Source organism: Lutra lutra, chromosome 11 (genome assembly GCF_902655055.1).
Source record: "Lutra lutra chromosome 11, mLutLut1.2, whole genome shotgun sequence".
Lineage (NCBI taxonomy): Eukaryota > Metazoa > Chordata > Mammalia > Carnivora > Mustelidae > Lutra > Lutra lutra.
Window position 1 is genome coordinate 89,143,649 of NC_062288.1, and position 15,636 is coordinate 89,159,284.

At 39.5% G+C, this 15,636-nt stretch overlaps 1 protein-coding gene across 1 annotated transcript in view; it reads left to right on the forward strand.

The window, feature by feature from the left end:
- Positions 1-1,568: 1,568 nt before the first annotated feature.
- EXOC4 (exocyst complex component 4) overlaps positions 1,569-15,636 on the forward strand; it is a 755,957-nt gene continuing 741,889 nt past the window's right edge. Inside the window, exon 1 of the mRNA XM_047694109.1 lies at positions 1,569-1,618. Within this exon, the coding sequence (XP_047550065.1) occupies positions 1,590-1,618 (29 nt within the window). The 5' untranslated portion in view covers positions 1,569-1,589. The remainder of the gene's footprint in view (positions 1,619-15,636) is intronic.

Here is a 15,636-nt window from a genome sequence, read left to right on the forward strand (position 1 = left end):
GCGGGGAGCCTGCTTCCTCCTCTCTCTCTGCCTGCCTCTCTGCCTACTTGTGATTTCTCTCTGTCAAATAAATAAATAAAAATCTTAAAAAAAAAATGTCTTCTCTGAATCCACCACATCTGGGTTAAATGCTTTTCATAGGCTCTCAGACCACCAGGTATTTCCACTTATCACAACATATTATAGTTATCCACACCCACAGGAAGAGATGTGACTGTTTTGTTGATCATGTATCTCCAACATCCAGTACAGTTCCTGACACATGATGAATGCTTAAAAAATATTTGTTGAATATATGCTGCACACTCGGACCTACATGATTTAAACTATGTGGCATTAAAAACAAGATGGATAGTTTCTAAAGCATTGCTCTATATTAACAGATTTAAAGCTCTTTTGAATTGTTTTACTTAATACCTTTAAGAAAGGGTTCATTTTTATATGGATATGGATAACTTTAAAGGAATCTAAGTTTTAAGCAGCACAACTTTAGTGTACATACAATTGCTTGGAGAAGGGGCACCTGGGTGGTTCAATTGGTTAAGCCTCTGCCTTTAGCTTAGGTCATGATCCCGGGCTCCCTGCTCAGCGGGACGCCTCCCGCTGAGCTCCCACTCCCACTGCTTGTGTTCCCTCTCTTGGTGCATCTCTCTCTGTCATTTAAATAAAATCTTTAAAAAAAATTTTTTTAAAAACTGCTCGGAGAACTTAAGAATTCCAGAGACCTGGATCCTGTTCCAAGCGTTTCTGATTCAATGTATCTTGGAATGGAGTGAGGGATCTGTCATGTTAATAAGCACTATATTAATTAAGGTAGTTTATCTGCCATAACAAGTAACCTCCAAGCTTTGCTGCTTATCACAAGAATAGGTCCATTTCTTGCTCTTGTCCCAATCCAAATGGATTGGCTGCTTTCCATGCAGAGATTCCAGGGCTCTGACTCCTTTCATTTCATGGTTCTGTCATCTTCTAGGGACTTTGAGTCCTCTGGGTGGAAAAGCCGCCGCCAGCCAGGAACTGAAGGAAGACTGAGAGCATGGGCTTATTGAGGATCTGGGAGTTTTCACTGCAGTGCCTTGGTAAGTCCAGGGTATGACTCAGTCTAGAGGCCACACCTAACTGTAAAAGGGGGAGGGGAATGTCGTCTCTTGGCGGGTTCAGGTGGAATAGAAAAGGCTTGGATATCAGTGAAACTTCATTCCATGTCTAGAGACTTTTGCTTTAGATGCATTCATCTGGGGGCAATCGTTGGGGGGAAAAAACACCTGGTATAATGGAAAACTCAGTTCATTTCTTACAAATTCTAAACATGATCATCCATAGCATAGTTTCTTATCCCAAGACTTGACTTTAAGATATCTTTTTTTAATGTCTCTTTAATCCCTGTTTTAAAGTCAGGCAATACATCAGATGGTTCATGTTCCTGGCTCTATAGACTCTCTGCCTCAGGGTGAAACGTTGTTTTCATAGTTTCCATCAATTCCCGGCTATTGCTTTAGCTTAAAGAGGCATTTCAGCGACTCCCTCTTCTAACAGCTTCTGCTGAAGTAGTTCCTTCTAACTTTTAGGTCTTTTCATCGATTCTTTGCATGGAGCAGGAACAGAAGATTATGGCCAGGTAAGGCATTTCAGTCCTTCAGAAAAAAACCTCTTAGTAATTAATTCTATTTCTAGATCTCTCTTCACTTGAGTGCCTTTACATCTTTGCGTTTTATTTTTCTTTTATGTGAGAGCTCACTTCAAGTTATAACCATTTGATCAATATTTTATTTTGCACATAAATGATTTTCCTTAGTAACTTTTTAACAACTTACAAGTTTCATAAACTGCCTTCTTAAGTAAACTACTTTCTGAGGAATATTGCAGAAGAAAGTCATTTGTAAAGATTATACGTTGTAAAAGTCCTAATAAAAATTATTGTGTGCAAATATTTTTGCCTGAAGAACTCACATTTGGAATAGCGTTTTAACACCAAAAATGGAAACCATTTCAAGATTTTAAGCTTTTTTCAGGACTCAGGGACAGCAGAAATGATTTGGATGATTTGGGGAGGCAGGGAAGGAGAGAAAACATTTCTTCAGCTTTAAACATGTGGCGTTCATCTTCACCTTTGTTTTCTGCCTTGTAGAGAGAGAGCTACAGTTGAAGCCTAGGAGATAATTATTCTAAGATAATTAGAATTAGAGGCATCATTGAGGGCAAGAGGAGGAAAAATTGGAAAATCTCTGGTTGAGTTTCTCATCCACTCATAATGTTGTCATGGGTTTTCAAATCCCCTTTCCAATCTTAAGTAATTTGGACTCCAACACTCCCCAACCCCCTGCCTCAATTTCCCCAACTTATAGGCCAGAAGGTCCTGCACTGATCCATGAACTTGGAAAATCATGAGTCAAAGGAATTGTACCAAATCTGGAAACCACTTTGAATTCTGTTTTAAAAACAGTGAAAGAAAAGATCGATCAAAATATTGTTGGCAAGATACAGTGCTGTATCCATTTATTAACGGAATCATTCTGTCTCAGACCTTTCTCAGATGTCCAGGGAGAAGGGTAGAGAAGAGCCTCCTTCCACACAAGCAAATGTTAGCTCTTCTAATGCAATCTAAAGTTCAAAGGATAAGCGAGTGGAACACATCTGGGACACAATGGCAAAGGCTCTGTACACATTTCTGGGAATGAAATTCCCTTAAGCCCTTGAGAGGACAAAGAGCCTAGTGGGCTGTGGCCTTTCTCTCCCCCACCATTCTAGTCACTGCAGGTGAAAATTTTAGTAGTGTTCCAGGTTAGTATTTCCCAAGCTCTCACTCTTTGAGCCTCGCTGGGACTGGGTACCAAGGGCTTAATGTTCCAATCCTAGCTGGGCAGAGTGGATTCTGGAGAGAGCTCAGTTAGGATGGCGGAGATAGCACTAAATAGTAAATTCTACCCCCTCATCCACCACTGAGATCCTGAGATCTAGAAGCCTAACTTCCTTCTGCCGCCATTTTCTCACTGAGAACCTTAGATGATGCTGTCTGCACTATGGCTGTGCAAAAGGATGGTGAGAGGAGAAGAGTCTCTGAGTATCTTATAGGAAGACTTCAGCCATGGCTTATATGCCAGTCCATGCAGATCACTATGCTTACATGAGTTTTATACCAGATATAGAAAGGGGCTAATATGGTAATATCTCTGATGAAGTTCAGGCTTAACTAACTGCTAAATCAAGGGTTGGCAGAACTTTCTAGAGTGTCTAGAGGAGAATCTGTTATCTTGCCATTTCCAGCTTCTACAAGCTGCTGCATTGCTCAGCTCAGGGTCCCTTTCTCTATCGTCGAGGTCAGCAAGGATGGGCCAAGTCCTTCTGATGCTACCAATGCTGTGGTTCTTCTGTCTCTGTCTTGTGACTACACGGAACTCACCTAGAAATCCTTTCGTCTGTGTGTGTGTGTGTTTTAACTTTTTTAAAATTGTGATAAAATACACATACCATAAAATTTACCATCTTAACTACTTTTTTAAAAAGATTTTATTTATTTATTTGACAGAGATCACAAGTAGGCAGAGAGGCAGGCAGAGAGAGGGGGGGAGCAGGCTCCCCGCTGAGCAGAGAGCCCGATGTGGGGCTCGATCCCAGGACCCTGGGATCATGACCTGAGCCGAAGGCAGAGGCTTTAACCCACTGAGCCACCCAGGCGCCCCCCATCTTAACTATTTTTAAATGTACAGTTCAGTAGTATTAATTATATTCACATTGTTGTGCCTTTTCTTGCATCAAAAAGGAAATTCAAATCCCTCTAAAATATAATTTAAGATATCTAAAACACACTTCTTATAATATTTGGTATACAAATAACATCAATGCTGAAATTACAAATTATTAAGAGATAAATGGCCACAGTAGCTCCACTTATCAAAACCTGTGGGGTGTGCCCAAGAAAACTTATAGCTTTAAAGGTATTTATTAGAAAATAAAATTTTAAAAAGTGAACTAGTAATTTGTTGCAAGAACCTTTGAAATGTATGCAAGAGTAAAAGGGAAATATTGTAAAAATAAAAAACAATGAATGAAACAGAATATAGATATAGTAGAACTGAACAATATAAACAAAAATGAGTTATTTTAAAAGAATAGAAAAAAAAAAGAATAGCAAGATAAACAGTTTGGCCGTCCTTACAAAGGTAAATGAGAAAATACAAAAATAATGAACCTTAGAAAAAAGAAAGCAAACAGACTAAAGGTCCATCAGTGTTTTATTTTTTTAGCTCTACAAAATTATGTAAATTTGATACCATTATGTTTGAAAGTATAGATTAAATGAATGATATTCCAGAAAAATATATATCTCCATATAGACCTCAGGAGAAATAAGAGGTAGAAAATTGAATTATTCAACAACTATAGAAGTAATTGAATAGTTAATCAAAGATCTATCCTTTAAAGTCTCAGTCCCGGAAAATTTATAGACAAGTACTATCAAATGTTCAAGAAACAGATAACTCTTATATAAATTATTCCAGCAATAGAAAAAGATGGAAGCCATCCCACCTTGTTATATGGTCATGGATAGAATATATCGATGGATAAAACCAAAAATATATAAATCACTATAAATACAAATAAAGATCCTAAATAACGTGTTATAAAATGATGATCTATAAGTATATAATCTCACAAATCCACACCATAGCCAAGTGTCATTTAATCCTATGAATTTAAGGGTATCGCAACACAGAAAATCTTTTTCATGTAATTTTCTATATTAACAAATAGGGAAATCAACATCAATATATGCTTTAAAGGGGTGCCTGGGTGGCTCAGTGGGTTAAAAACTCTGCCTTCAGCTCAGGTCATGATCCCAGGGTCCTGGGATCAAGCCCCACATCAGGCTCTCTGCTCATTGGGGAGTCTGCTTCCCTCTCTCTCTGCCTGCCTCTCTGCCTACTTGTGATCTCTGTCTGTCAAATAAACAAATAAAATCTTAAAAAAAAATATATATATATGCTTTAAAAATCTGCTCAAATTCAATTCCTATTTCTGATTAACATTACAAGCCTTAAACTAAAATAGGAAAGGAATGAAACACTCGTAACCTGATAAATGATCCATAGGTTCATAGGTTCCAAGCTATAGGAAGGTTAGGTTCCAAGGTTCTAAGCAAGCGGTAGATACGTCTAGAAGCAGTAGGTATTTGATGGGGGTGGGCAAGCACTGGGAACATTCTAGCTGAAATTAGGATGCGGGAGGGGGTATCTGCGTCAGCTCCTCTATTCTACAGGGTACTGGAGCTTTGCATTTGAAGACAAAGAAATAAGTCACAAATATTGGGGGAAAGTAAGATAACTGCCTTTATGTGTCACGAATTATGTTTAATTCCAATGTTTCAGATAATTACTTAAAACTGCTAGGGCTGATAAGGAAGTTCGGAAATTTGGCCAGATTTGAAATCAGCATTTTAAAAACATAATGACTTGGGCGCCTGGGTGGCTCAGTGGGTTAAGCTTCTGCCTTCGGCTCAGGTCATGATCCCAGGGTCCTGGGATCAAGCCCCCACATCGGGCTCTCCGCTCAGTGGAAAGCCTGCTTCCTCCTCTCTCTCTGCCTGCCTCTCTGCCTACTTGTGATCTCTGTCTGTCAAATAAATAAATAAAATCTTAAAAAAAAAAAAAAAACATAATGACTGCCGGAGAGACTTGTGTATTCATTTGGTGGGATCGACTGTCCATACGCATAGTTTTAATTTTTTTAATTCTTAGTTTTTTGGCTTCTTTTTTTCGTTGAGAGATAATTGATAGATAACACTGTATTCGTTTTAGGTGCACAACATAATGATTTGGTACATGCGTATATTGCAAATTGATGGGCACAATAAGTTAATATCCATCACCGCACATATTACAAATTTTTTTTCTTGTGAGGACTTTTGAGATCTCCTCTCTTAGCAGCTTTCAAACTTACAGTATAGTCATAGGTATAGTAGGCATACACAGTCACCGTGCTGTACATTTCATCTCAAGGACTTATTTATCTTAAAGCTGGAAGTTTGTACCTTTTGCTCACTCCTACTCTACCCTCTAACACCCTCTAACAACCACCAATCTAGTCGATGAGTTCACTGTTAAAAAATAAGCTTTAAAATTTCTTCTTTATTGAAATGACATTAACACACAATGTTATGTTAGTTTCAGGCGTACAACATAGTGACTTGACAATGCCACACTTCATGCTATGTTCACACGTGTAGCTACCATCTGTCACCCTACACCACCATTACAATCCATTGGCTACTTTCGCTTCATCCCCACGACATATTCATTCCATAAATGGAAACCTATCCCTCCCACTCCCCATCACCCATTTCACCTATCCCGACACCCCATCCCTGTCTGGTAACCATCAGTTTGTTCTCTGTATTTATGGGTCTGTTTCTGCTTTTTTTATATACATACTTTTAGAAAGTCACACAGTGCCAGGGCCTTTTTTCTTTTTTTTAAGATGTTATTTATTTATTAGAGAGAGAGAGAGCATGCACAAGTAGGAGGGAGGACAGAAGGAGAGGGAGAAGCAGGCTCCCCACTCATCAGGGATCCTAACACAGGGCTTGATCCTAGGGCCCTGAGATCATGACCTGAGCCAAAGTCAGAGGCTTAACCAACTGAGCCACCCAGGTCTCCCACCATGGGTTTTTTTTTTTTTTTTTAACAAAACACCGTTGTCTTTCCCTATCCTGAACCATCCCCCTCCCACTGGTTCCCTTCCCTTCATAGAGGCAACCAGCGTTACTGGTGTCTTGTATCTCCTTCCAGAGGTATTCTAGGTGTGCACAAACACAAACACACATTTACATAAAGTTTGCAGAATACCCTGAATCCTGCTTATGTCACTTCACAATATATATTGGACATTTTTTTTCCAGTGTCAGTATTTATGGCACTGCCTTGTTCTTTCGGAAGGCTGAATATTATTCTGTTTTTGGAACACTACTCATTTACGGCTATTGTTGTCCTTTAGGTCATTTTCAACCTTTTGCTGTTTTAAATGACACTGTCATAAATATCCTTGAGTATGTGCAAATACACAGTATAAATTATTTCAGGGGGAATTCCCGGGCCATAAGGTATGTGCATTTTAAGTTAATAGGTATTTCCCCTTCTTCCCAACATAATAACATGTTAAATCTGTTTTCAGTATAATGAATATATAAATACTGTTCACTGCTGAGCCCACTGACGTACCATAATTATGATTATTTTCTTGTGCAAATTTTTGTTTTACCTGGAGTTAAAAATATACTCATTTTTTCATTTGCTTAATATTCTTTGAATGGATAGTTAAGCTTTCCTGTATAATCACAGGGAAATGTAAAATGCCACTGCACAGAATTTTCTTCATAGTCAAACTTGTCAGGAAGTGGATCCATTCTAATTTTTATTTCTTGGAAATAGTCCTCCTGGAACCTCCACTTTCTGCTCCAATCTGGCCTCTCTAGGGTTTAACCTCTTCAGAAAAGAAATCTCTTTTCTGCTGCTGAAGTGGGTGAGACCACCTGCCCTGAATTTGAAGTGGAGGTAGGAACATGTGTATTGCTAGCCAGCCTTTTAAACCATCTTCCTGTTTTTACCCCTTTGTACCCACTTCCTTCCAAACGATCTCATGGTTTCCCAAGCTTTGCATAGCCGTTCATCATTCCTCACCCCCTTTCCCACCTTCACATAGTATGAGTTTGGGTTACATGTGATAAGGTGGTGTTTGAGATTCTAGTCATTGTTTCCATTAGCGTTTGGGACGGATTTTTAAGAGGAGAAAGGGGGTGTATTATTCAGGGTCCCAAGAGGAAGGGCACAGCATATGGAGCTTGGGATAATTTGAGGAATGTTCAATAAAAGGTATGAGCTGGATGGAGGGGAGCCACAGGGAATAGCTCAGTGCCAGTGGCTTTTGGTTGAGGGGACCCTGAAAAGAGGCGACCAGAGAACTTCATCATCTTTCCTTCTTCTCATCTCCTGGAGGTAGAGGGAGGGTTCCCCATAGGTGGCCCTCAACCTGGACGTAGAGGGTGAGGAAGATCATGGATGGCTCCCTCCACACTTAACAATCCCCTTGAGGCAGAAAGCAGTGTAGAAACAGGAGGAGGGTAGGTCTAGGGGGAGCGACAACAGATATCTGACACAGGCAGGAATGTCTTCTGCCAACTATTTAAAAACTGAAGTTTGGTCTCCTGGCTTTAAATGTTATCTCTGTATTTGTCACCTAAATTGATGTTATTAAGGCCTAAATTTATATCTCAAGCCAGAATTCTTTAAAAGCTAGACTTGTAGCTCCAACAGCCTACTTAACAGCTTCATTTGTGTGTCTAACTGACATCTCAAGCATAACACATTCAAAACAGAATTCCTGATTTCTACCACCAAACGTGTGCCTCCCCAGCCTTTCCAGAATTAGCAAAGCCCTGGCAGCCACCCAGTTGTTCAAGTTGAAAACCTGAGAGCCAGCCTTTACTTTCCTCTCTCTCTCTCTCTCACTCTTTACTTGTAGTGCTGTTAATTCTACCCTCAAAATGTTTCTTGACTCCCACCACAACTCTCAATCCTTGTTGACATCACCCAAACCTGAGCCCCCATCATCTCTTGTCCCAGTGGGTAATTTAAAATCACTTCCAGTAATCAAGCTATCCATCCATCAGCTTCTAATTGGTTTCTCTGTTTCAACTCTTGCTGTCCTGCAATTTCTTCTTCTCAGAGCAGCCAGAGTAATCTTAAATAGAACTTAGCCAGATAACGCTCCCATGCTAAAAATGCTGTCATCCCCATGCTAAATGGAAATGTTCTCCAACACTTCAAGAGTAAATTCTTGAATAAAATTTTTGATACCAGGAATAAAGTTTTAACTGCTCATCATGTTTCAAGTTCCCACAGTCTTGGGTCTGCCTCTCCAACTTCTTACATGAATTCAAATGCAGCCTTTCATTTTGTGTTGTTTTTTTTTTTAAATTCACCCATGGGAATAGCCCTCAAACAATGACTCCTGGGAATTGTGTATAAATACTGGAGAATCACATAGTATACTCCGAAATAAGACTGTAGGAGTTCAGGATATGTCACCCCAAAGTATCCCATTTTGATATGTTATTTTGAGTTGCAAGCATTTGAGAAAGAAACGCAAGGAGAGCATTCTGTGAACTCCCTTTAGCTCCTAAAGACACACCCTCCAAAAGGAACTCAGTTGTCATTAATCTCCCCAGGAGTTTCATCAACCAAGGAGGACTGACTCTTATCACAGGAGAGGAGACCAGAAGTCAATATTGCACCAGACAGATTTTGTCATGAACTATCATACCTTCCATACACTCTTCTAAGGATCCATTCATTTTCCCTAAACATCATTGACTCTCCCCTGACCCTATTACCAGGATATTTAAGCCTGAATTCTAAGCCACCTCAGAGAGTTACACATTTTTCCCTGCATATCTCTCATGCATGTATGACGTATACATCTTAATGAACTTCTGTTTGTTTTTCTCTTGTTAATCTGTCTTTTATTACAGGGTTCTCAGCTTAGAACTCAGAATGGTACAGGGAAAATTATTTTTCTTCTCCAATACCCGGCTCCTTCCACCCTTGACTTCGACGATGCACCTGTGTTCTGTAACATTTACCAGAGCTGCTTATGGGATTAAGCTGCAATCACTCAAGTGGAAGTTAGCCTGATAATGCACACTCTATTGGCTGCCTTCCCATCCCTGTCTCACTTCTCCACTCCTTTATGGAGCTTCTTCCTGCCCCTCCAGATGAAATTACATGCACATGAATACTTGTCTTAAGTACTGCTTCTGGCAAAATTCAAAATGGAGGAATACTGAATTGAGGTGTATTATTTCCATTCTCCTAAACTTCACACCTGTTCTCCCAACTGTCTTCCCATGGTATGATTCCTAAGACTGAAAATAAAAGAGGTCTAGTTGTCAAGTCTAGACAGTGGGGGTGGGATGGGAAGCAGACCACTGGATTCTCTAGAACATTTTTATTAAATATATATATAGTAAAACATATACATTAATAAAAATGGGGCACCTGGATGACTCAGTTGGCTAAGCATCTGACTCTTGATTTTGGTTCAGGTCATGATTTCAGGCCATGAGACTGAGCCCTGTGTCTGACTTCTCTCTGGGCGTGGAGCCTGCTTATGATTCTCTCTGTCCTTCTGCCCCTCCCCCCTTCACTCTCTCTCTCTCAAAAAAAGCAATAAAAATATATATTTAATATATTTTATTTATATACTTATAAGTATGATGTTTTTATATCTATATAAAATATTATCTGGTAAGAGATATGTGAGTTAAAGTAGAGTAATTCTGGGTTCCATTCACAGTTTGAAGGCTAAGTTCTTAAAGATAAAATTATGATTCTTATTTCAGCCCACATAATTCCCTCATTAAGTATGTATGGAATTGATCTTTGTTGCTGGGAAGGTTGCATTCAGTTGTTCCCCAGTTTTGTAATTAATCAACAAACCCGTTTTTTCATTGATCTTTAAATTTTCAGTTTTAATTTATCAGCAGCTATATGATGTAGGTTAAAGCCTTGTTTTGTTTAAGCTTGAAACATTTCAATTCATGTCTGCTCACTAACCCTGGCTAATGAATTTTTGCTTTCGTATTTAATGCATGATGTCTGGACTTGGATGGTGCTAAGAAAAAGAGAAAAAAAGTGAACAAAATACTGAAAGTTCCAACATCTCTTGGGGAATTATTGTTTAATGGGTACAAATTTCTGTCTGAGATGATGAAAAAATCCTGAAAATAGTGGTGATGGTTGCTCAACATTATGAAAGTACTTAATGCCACTTCACTGTAAACTCTTAAAAATGGTTAAAATGGTACATTTTATGTTATGTCTATTTCTGCAGTAAAAATTTTTTTTTTTTTTTAAATTCCAAAATCCTTATTTTTTTATCAGGAAAAAATGGGAAGTTCCTTAAAATGTTTAAACTAGACCCCAAAGTCCATAACATTATCTGGAGTACAGACTTAAATATAGATCTCTTAGCTCCAAGCCCAACCTCTGTTCCCAGGAACTCAGCCCATTCTGTGGTGCATAGCAGGCCTCATAGAAGTACTTACTGAATTGAATCTTGAATGGTTAAGTTGAGAATGAAACAAACCTACATTCATTATCCAGTAAGAACAGAGATTGAAAGGGATCTCTTCTCACAGGACAGATTCAATTCTCATCACTAATACTATTGTCTTGCTTGCTCTTGACCAACAGCCATTTATTATCCAGAAGACCACTCACATTGTCTCTTGCTCCTCTACCATGCTTCTCTGCTTGTTTCTTTAACCATTGCTTCAAATTCTTGCTTCCTCAGTCTTAAATGACTATTGTTTCATTCTCCGATTAGGACATTGATATGAGCTCAAGGTCAAATCAAGGTCAAAATTCAGACCTTATGTTAACCAAATGTTAGCCCCCTAGGGAGTGGAAGCCTTTAATGCACACCACATCATACTTGGTAAGTATTTTTCTAGTCTTCCCTTGTCCTTGACATTTATAATGAGCACGCAGTGATGTGCAGGTCACTCTGCTCTCCTTCCAAACCACTGAGAGACCAGCCCCTCACTTGATTCCACCTCTCACCACCTCAATCTTCATCTGCTACCTCTATTTTGGTTCTTTAACCCTAATGGGGTCCCAAGTAAGTTCCAACTAATTCTCCCTGCCACATGCTCCTAAACTATGGGTCACCTGCTCCTTCCCCCACTACTTTACCAAACTCAGTACAAAGTATACTTTAATCTAGACATGTTGTGTGAGTGTTTAACAACTGGTTCTGCCCTCAAACCAAACATACAAAATAACCCACAAAGAAACAACAAAAACTACTTGATTTGTAGCATTTGTTGATTTCTTTGGTATAAATACTTCTACCACAGTCAATGTGAAATGATCAGTGTGATGTCACCAATTGCAGAGTTTGGGAGACTTACACAGTAGCACATCATTATATGATACTTCCAACTGTGCTAGCCAGCCTCTAAGAGAGCCTCCCTGGTATTCACACCTAGTGTTTATTTCCACAGTGTTCCAGGTTGGTTTGGATAACCAATAAAATATGGCAGAAGTGATGGTAAGTTACTCCCAAGGTCAGGCTACAAAAGACATTGCAGCTTTGCTCTCTCTCACTCTTTCCTTCTTTCTTTCTTTCTTTCTTCCTTTCTCTCTCTCATCATTCACTTAGGGGCTAGCTACCATGCTGTGGGCAGCCTGATACAGATGCCCATGCAGCAAGGAACTTAGGCCCCCAGCCAACAGCCACGTTGGTTAACATTTTCTTGGAAGCAAATCCTCTGCCTCAGTCAAGCCTTGAGACATCTTGACTGCAATCTCATGAGAATCCCTGAGCCAGAGCTACCCAGCTAAGCTGCTCTCAGATTCTTGATTTAGAACTTTGGTGAGCTAATACATATTGTTATTTTCAGCTGCTCAATTTTGGGGTAACTTGTTACACAGCAGTAGGTAACTAATATACCACCATACAGAAAAAATCAATGTAAATAACCTCAAGAACAGATAGTAAAATAATAGTAGTAAAATAATTAGGAAATGAAAAGTTTTGAATAATTACTATCTTCATTTTTAACAAAATTTATATAATTATAAGGTTATAAAAGTAAATTTTTAATATTGGTGTTTAATTTAGACTTGAGAAATTCCTAAAATTTTAACAGTCAGCTCTCATGAGTCTATATGAGCCAGTTCCAATACCCTGCTGACTTTCATCTGGTGGTTGCCAAAGTTCTGGGGTTGTGTATACCTATCAGGAATGATTCTTTGAGTTTATAATTGCAAAATAGCATGCAGTACTCTACTAATATGTTATAAAATCAAGAAAAAATAAACAGTATTTTCATATCTTTTTTTTTTAAGATTTTATTTATTTATTTGTCAGAGAGAGGGAGCACGCAAGCAGCGGGAACAGCAGGCAGAGGGAGGAGTAGGCTCCCCGCCGAGCAAGGAGCCCGATGTGGGACTCGATCCTTGGACCCCGGGATCATGACCTGAGTCAAAGAAAGATACTTTAACCAACTGAGTCACCCAAGCATCCCAAAATAAGCAGTATTTTTAAATAGATTTTATTCCATTTATTTGATATAACACTTTCTATTTTCAGTGGAAACAAATGTACTAAGCAAGATAAATGCCTTGGTCCTGTTAGATCATCACTGTTTTCACCTGCAAGGTGGCCAACACGGAGGTCATATGAGGAGAAGGCAATATGTCGGCTTTGCAAATTTCTTGGTGTTCCCTTGCACTGGCATTATTAAAATTCAATAAAATTTATGGCCTCTCCATAAGAATATTTTAAAGCCACTTCTTAATTTAGTGGATTAAATCCACACAAGATAATCTGCAAGATCATGTAACTGTATGCATGCAAATTACACAACTTCACAATTCCATCGAATACAGTGCATGAGAATGGGGGTCACCGTCAATCTCAACTCACCGTAGAACCCCACTCTTACCAGCTCACTTGGTAGACCGCTGGTGGCAAATGCCCGAATGGACCAAGTGAGGCTGGCAGGGTCAATCCCTAGAGGAAGTATTAAAGTTTAACTCCTTTCCTTTTTAAAAGAGAAATAAATCGATGTTTTGTTATTTTCCCTCCTATACCAATGGACCATTTTACCCAATCCTTGGAACATCAGGAGTCTCCCCTGCCTTCTTCCCTTTAAAGACCTATGCTCTAATCCTCTGCTGGCAACAAAGGCTGACAAATGCTGTTAAACAGCCATGTAAGGCCTCCAACAAGGGCTCCTGAGAGGCACATACCCTTTCGTAAGAGGACGGGGAATCCCTGTAACTTGGATTTACAACACTACATTAAATGCAAGGGATATAAGAACACAAACGGCTAGAAAACACTTAGCTGTCTCTGTGGAGCTGAAAAGATGAGACCACAAGAAAAATGTTTCAGAAACAAAAAACCTAAAACTTGCAGCCGAGGCCCAACAGGGGTGATGGATGGGACCTTGGGCTTGTGATGTCTGTTGAGAGCAGAAGTCAGAGAAAGCCAGATAGCTAAAGAGAGAAACTATAAGAAATGATTTGCAAGCCCCTTTTGAATCTCTAAAGTTTCCTTTTCTGGGAAGATTTAATAGAAGAATAAAGCAGTCACCCATCCTCCTGCATAACATCTATAAATGTGTTATTCTCCTCTCCCCCCAAAAGTCTTAAGAGATGATCATTCAAATGCATATTTTTCTGCATATTATAAAGTAATTTGTCACTTCCTTTGTGTTTTGATAGATGTTTCCTGGTGTTTAAGTTTCCTTTCAGGCATCTGAAGCTGTGACATTTCTTATAGACTCCAGTGTGGTTTTAAAGAATCTGTTTCTGGGACATCTGAGTGGCTCAGTTGGTTAAACGTCTGCCTTTGGCTCAGGTCATGACCCCAGGGTCCTGGGATCAAGCCCCGCATCAGGTTCCCTGCTCGATGGAGAGTCTGCTTCTCCCTCTCCCCCTGCTCATGCATGGTCTCATTCTCTCTTCCTCTCTCTCTCTCTCTCTCAAATAAATAAAATCTTCAAAAAAATAAATAAAAAAGGCTGCTTCTCTGACCAACACTGGCTCTCCAATGGAGGGGCTTCAGCCAGGGCAACTGGAGGGTGCCGGCAACTTACGATGGATGTGGCTCTCGGCCCACCTCAGCTAAGCTTCTTTATCCCTGTTCATAACACCTCTGACTCGCTGTTGGGATTAGGGTGCGGGTGGAGAGAATATATTGACAACATTTCTTTTAAAACAGATCAAAGCCTGTTTTAGATGTGGTATTCCAGGAGGAAAAAACACACGCACACACACACACATCCTAAAATATCTCCCATAACTCTCAATAAATAAAGATAAATAAAATAACTTTCCCAGCCCTGGCATTTTCTCACTCTGACCCCTTTTCTCCTGCTGATGGTCTTGGGTTGAGATTATTTGTATTTATGGTTGAAAAAACCCGAGGTCAAGAGGCTCAGCCCATTGACACAAAACTTGTTTCTAAGGTAAATAGACAGAGACGCAGCTGGTCCCACATTCTGTGAGATATCCAAAGAGGGGAAAGTAAAAGAATTTCTTTTTTCTTCTCTCTTGCTTCGTGTTTTGCTGCCTCCCTCCCCAGGCATGGTCCAGGTTGAGTTAAGCTGACAGTCCTCATTTACTTTCTACTTGTTTTGAGAAGACTCTTGAACAGAATTAAACCTCAGGGGCAGGATAAGAAAACAGGTAGAAAGGGACAGGTTCATTGGAGACATAAACCAGGAGGAATTTTGCCAATATAAGGGACAGAAGAGGTTAATTAGAAATCTGTTTGGCCATAAAGCAGAAAAGACAGAGGCTGGACAGCAGGATCAGGAAAGATAGGAATCAAGAAAATGGCACAGTTTTTAGGGCCATGATTTCACCTTTTTACAGTATCTTGGGGCAAAAAATGAACAGAGACCCTATTTCAGCATTTAAGACTGTGCAAACTGGAAGAGTACCGGGTCTTCCTGAGCCTTGGGGTCTTTCTCCTAAATGCACGCATACCCTGAAGGTAGGATTGCCAGATAAAATGCAGGATACTCGGTTACATTTGATTTCAGATGAAATAATTTTTTTTTACTCT